General features: G+C 31.4%; 1 protein-coding gene across 1 annotated transcript; it reads right to left on the bottom strand.

Moving 5' to 3' along the window:
* Positions 1-631: 631 nt before the first annotated feature.
* LOC136091859 (uncharacterized) lies at positions 632-1,428 on the bottom strand. The gene is made up of 2 exons (XM_065819572.1): positions 1,178-1,428; positions 632-1,067 (listed from the first exon to the last, which is right to left on the bottom strand). Exons 1-2 carry the CDS (start codon positions 1,426-1,428, stop codon positions 632-634), a joined length of 687 nt encoding a protein of 228 aa, XP_065675644.1.
* Positions 1,429-1,692: the final 264 nt, after the last annotated feature.

Below are 1,692 nucleotides of genomic sequence, written 5' to 3' on the forward strand. Positions count from 1 at the left end.
CGACTATCAACTAGGAAAAATTAAATCACAGCAGTCAAGTTTTCTAATTACAAACCGAGGTCCATCAAAATGGAATCGTTTCCAAAATAAAAATATTAAAGACCTAAAAAGCATTTCATCGTTTAAACAACAAACTAAAATGCATCTCCTTAATTCCTGACATATATATTATAGTTTACAGTATTTGTTTTCTGATTTTTTTGTATTTTTTATTTTTATTTATTTTTTTCTTCTTATGTGTTTTAATTTTATTAAATTTTTTATTTTTCTTTAAAAAATAAAGTGATTTTTTATTTTTATTTCAATAGTGACTATAGGGGCTCTATGAAAAGGTTGTGATGATAAACGCATCATCCTTACCTTCTTTGAGTCCCTGACTGATCAGGCCCGGTTCTAATTTTTTGCAGTTTTCTATGTGTAGGCGAGATGCAAATTTGCCGCCGCAAAAATTAAAAATGCAATAATTTCCAATTTGAAGGAAAATAGAAAAACACTGAAAATCAAACTTTAATATATTTTTATTTTATTACGAAAAATTACACAAAAACAAAGTAAATAAAAAAACTGAATTTATACAAAAATAAAAAACAAAACAAATTCTATTCATGAAAAAATAAAAAACAAATCGTAATTAAAAGTGAATTTTCCTAGCTTTTAATTCTGCGAAATCTTTAACCAAATCTTCTATGTCCAAATGATCAGCAATTTCTTTCTCGATGGAAATCGTAGCTAGACCAACTAAACGATCTTGACACATTTGTGATCTGAAATAGGATTTTATTATTTTCAGCTTTGAAAAGCTTCTTTCAGCACTAGCAACTGTGACTGGTAACGTTAGTAGTATGCGAAGAGCTATCGAAAGGTTTGGGAATACTTCGACAACATTAGATGTGTAAATACATTTTAATACACTTTTTGGATCGCTATTGGAAGTATCAAGTCGTCTCCCAATGGCTTTAATTTCATACCAAAGTTCGACCCCGTTGATACCAGATTGGCCATCAGACATAAGCGCTAACTGCAAGTCCTTACAGTGTTTCAATAACTCATCATCCGTAAAGTGTTTGCTGCCGATATTGTAAAGAAACCCAAATAACTCGTTATATTCCGATAATTGCGTAAATCTTTCATTTATTGCTTGAATTGCGATGTCCAATATTCGATTGAAAAAAGATACTCTGAGTTTTGTTCTGGTGATACTATCGGTTCATCACGACCTTCGTATAGGAATTGTCTACTCTTTCTGCGTACGCGTACGGGATCATCCACATCAAATCCTTCAAAAATTTCTAGTTCAACTGCCAATTTTTTTGCATTTTCAACCATTGCGGCAAATGCTTCATCACAGCGATAATCGCATAGGAAAGATTTGGTAGCGTTTAAATGCTCTAGAGCAAGCGACAAGTCTAAAGCCTGTGATTGGAGCATTTTGCTGACAATATTAATTTGGAATAAAATGTCATACCACAATACCAAGGAGCAAACAAATTTGAAATTTGAAATATTTCTGGCTATTCCCTTAGCCTCTGCGCGAGTATGTATTAAAGTTCCCGTAAAATACAACGCCGCCTAAGCAAAAAATTTGTGGACAAATAGGAAATGTTATAATCTACAAAATCCATAACTTTAAATTATAAAAATGGAGTGAGTACGTAGAAGAACTTGGAAATTTTAAAAAAAAATAAAATAATT

The sequence above is a fragment of the Hydra vulgaris genome, chromosome 15 (assembly GCF_038396675.1).
Source record: "Hydra vulgaris chromosome 15, alternate assembly HydraT2T_AEP".
In the NCBI taxonomy this organism is placed as follows: domain Eukaryota; kingdom Metazoa; phylum Cnidaria; class Hydrozoa; order Anthoathecata; family Hydridae; genus Hydra; species Hydra vulgaris.

Coding starts and splice junctions, on each gene's coding strand:
- LOC136091859 (XM_065819572.1), bottom strand. CDS start 1,428: ATGCTCCAATCACAGGCTTTAGACTTGTCGCTTGCTCTAGAGCATTTA. Junction 1,068..1,177: donor TCACCAGAACAAAACTCAGA/GTATCTTTTTTC, acceptor CAATATCGGCAG/CAAACACTTTACGGATGATG.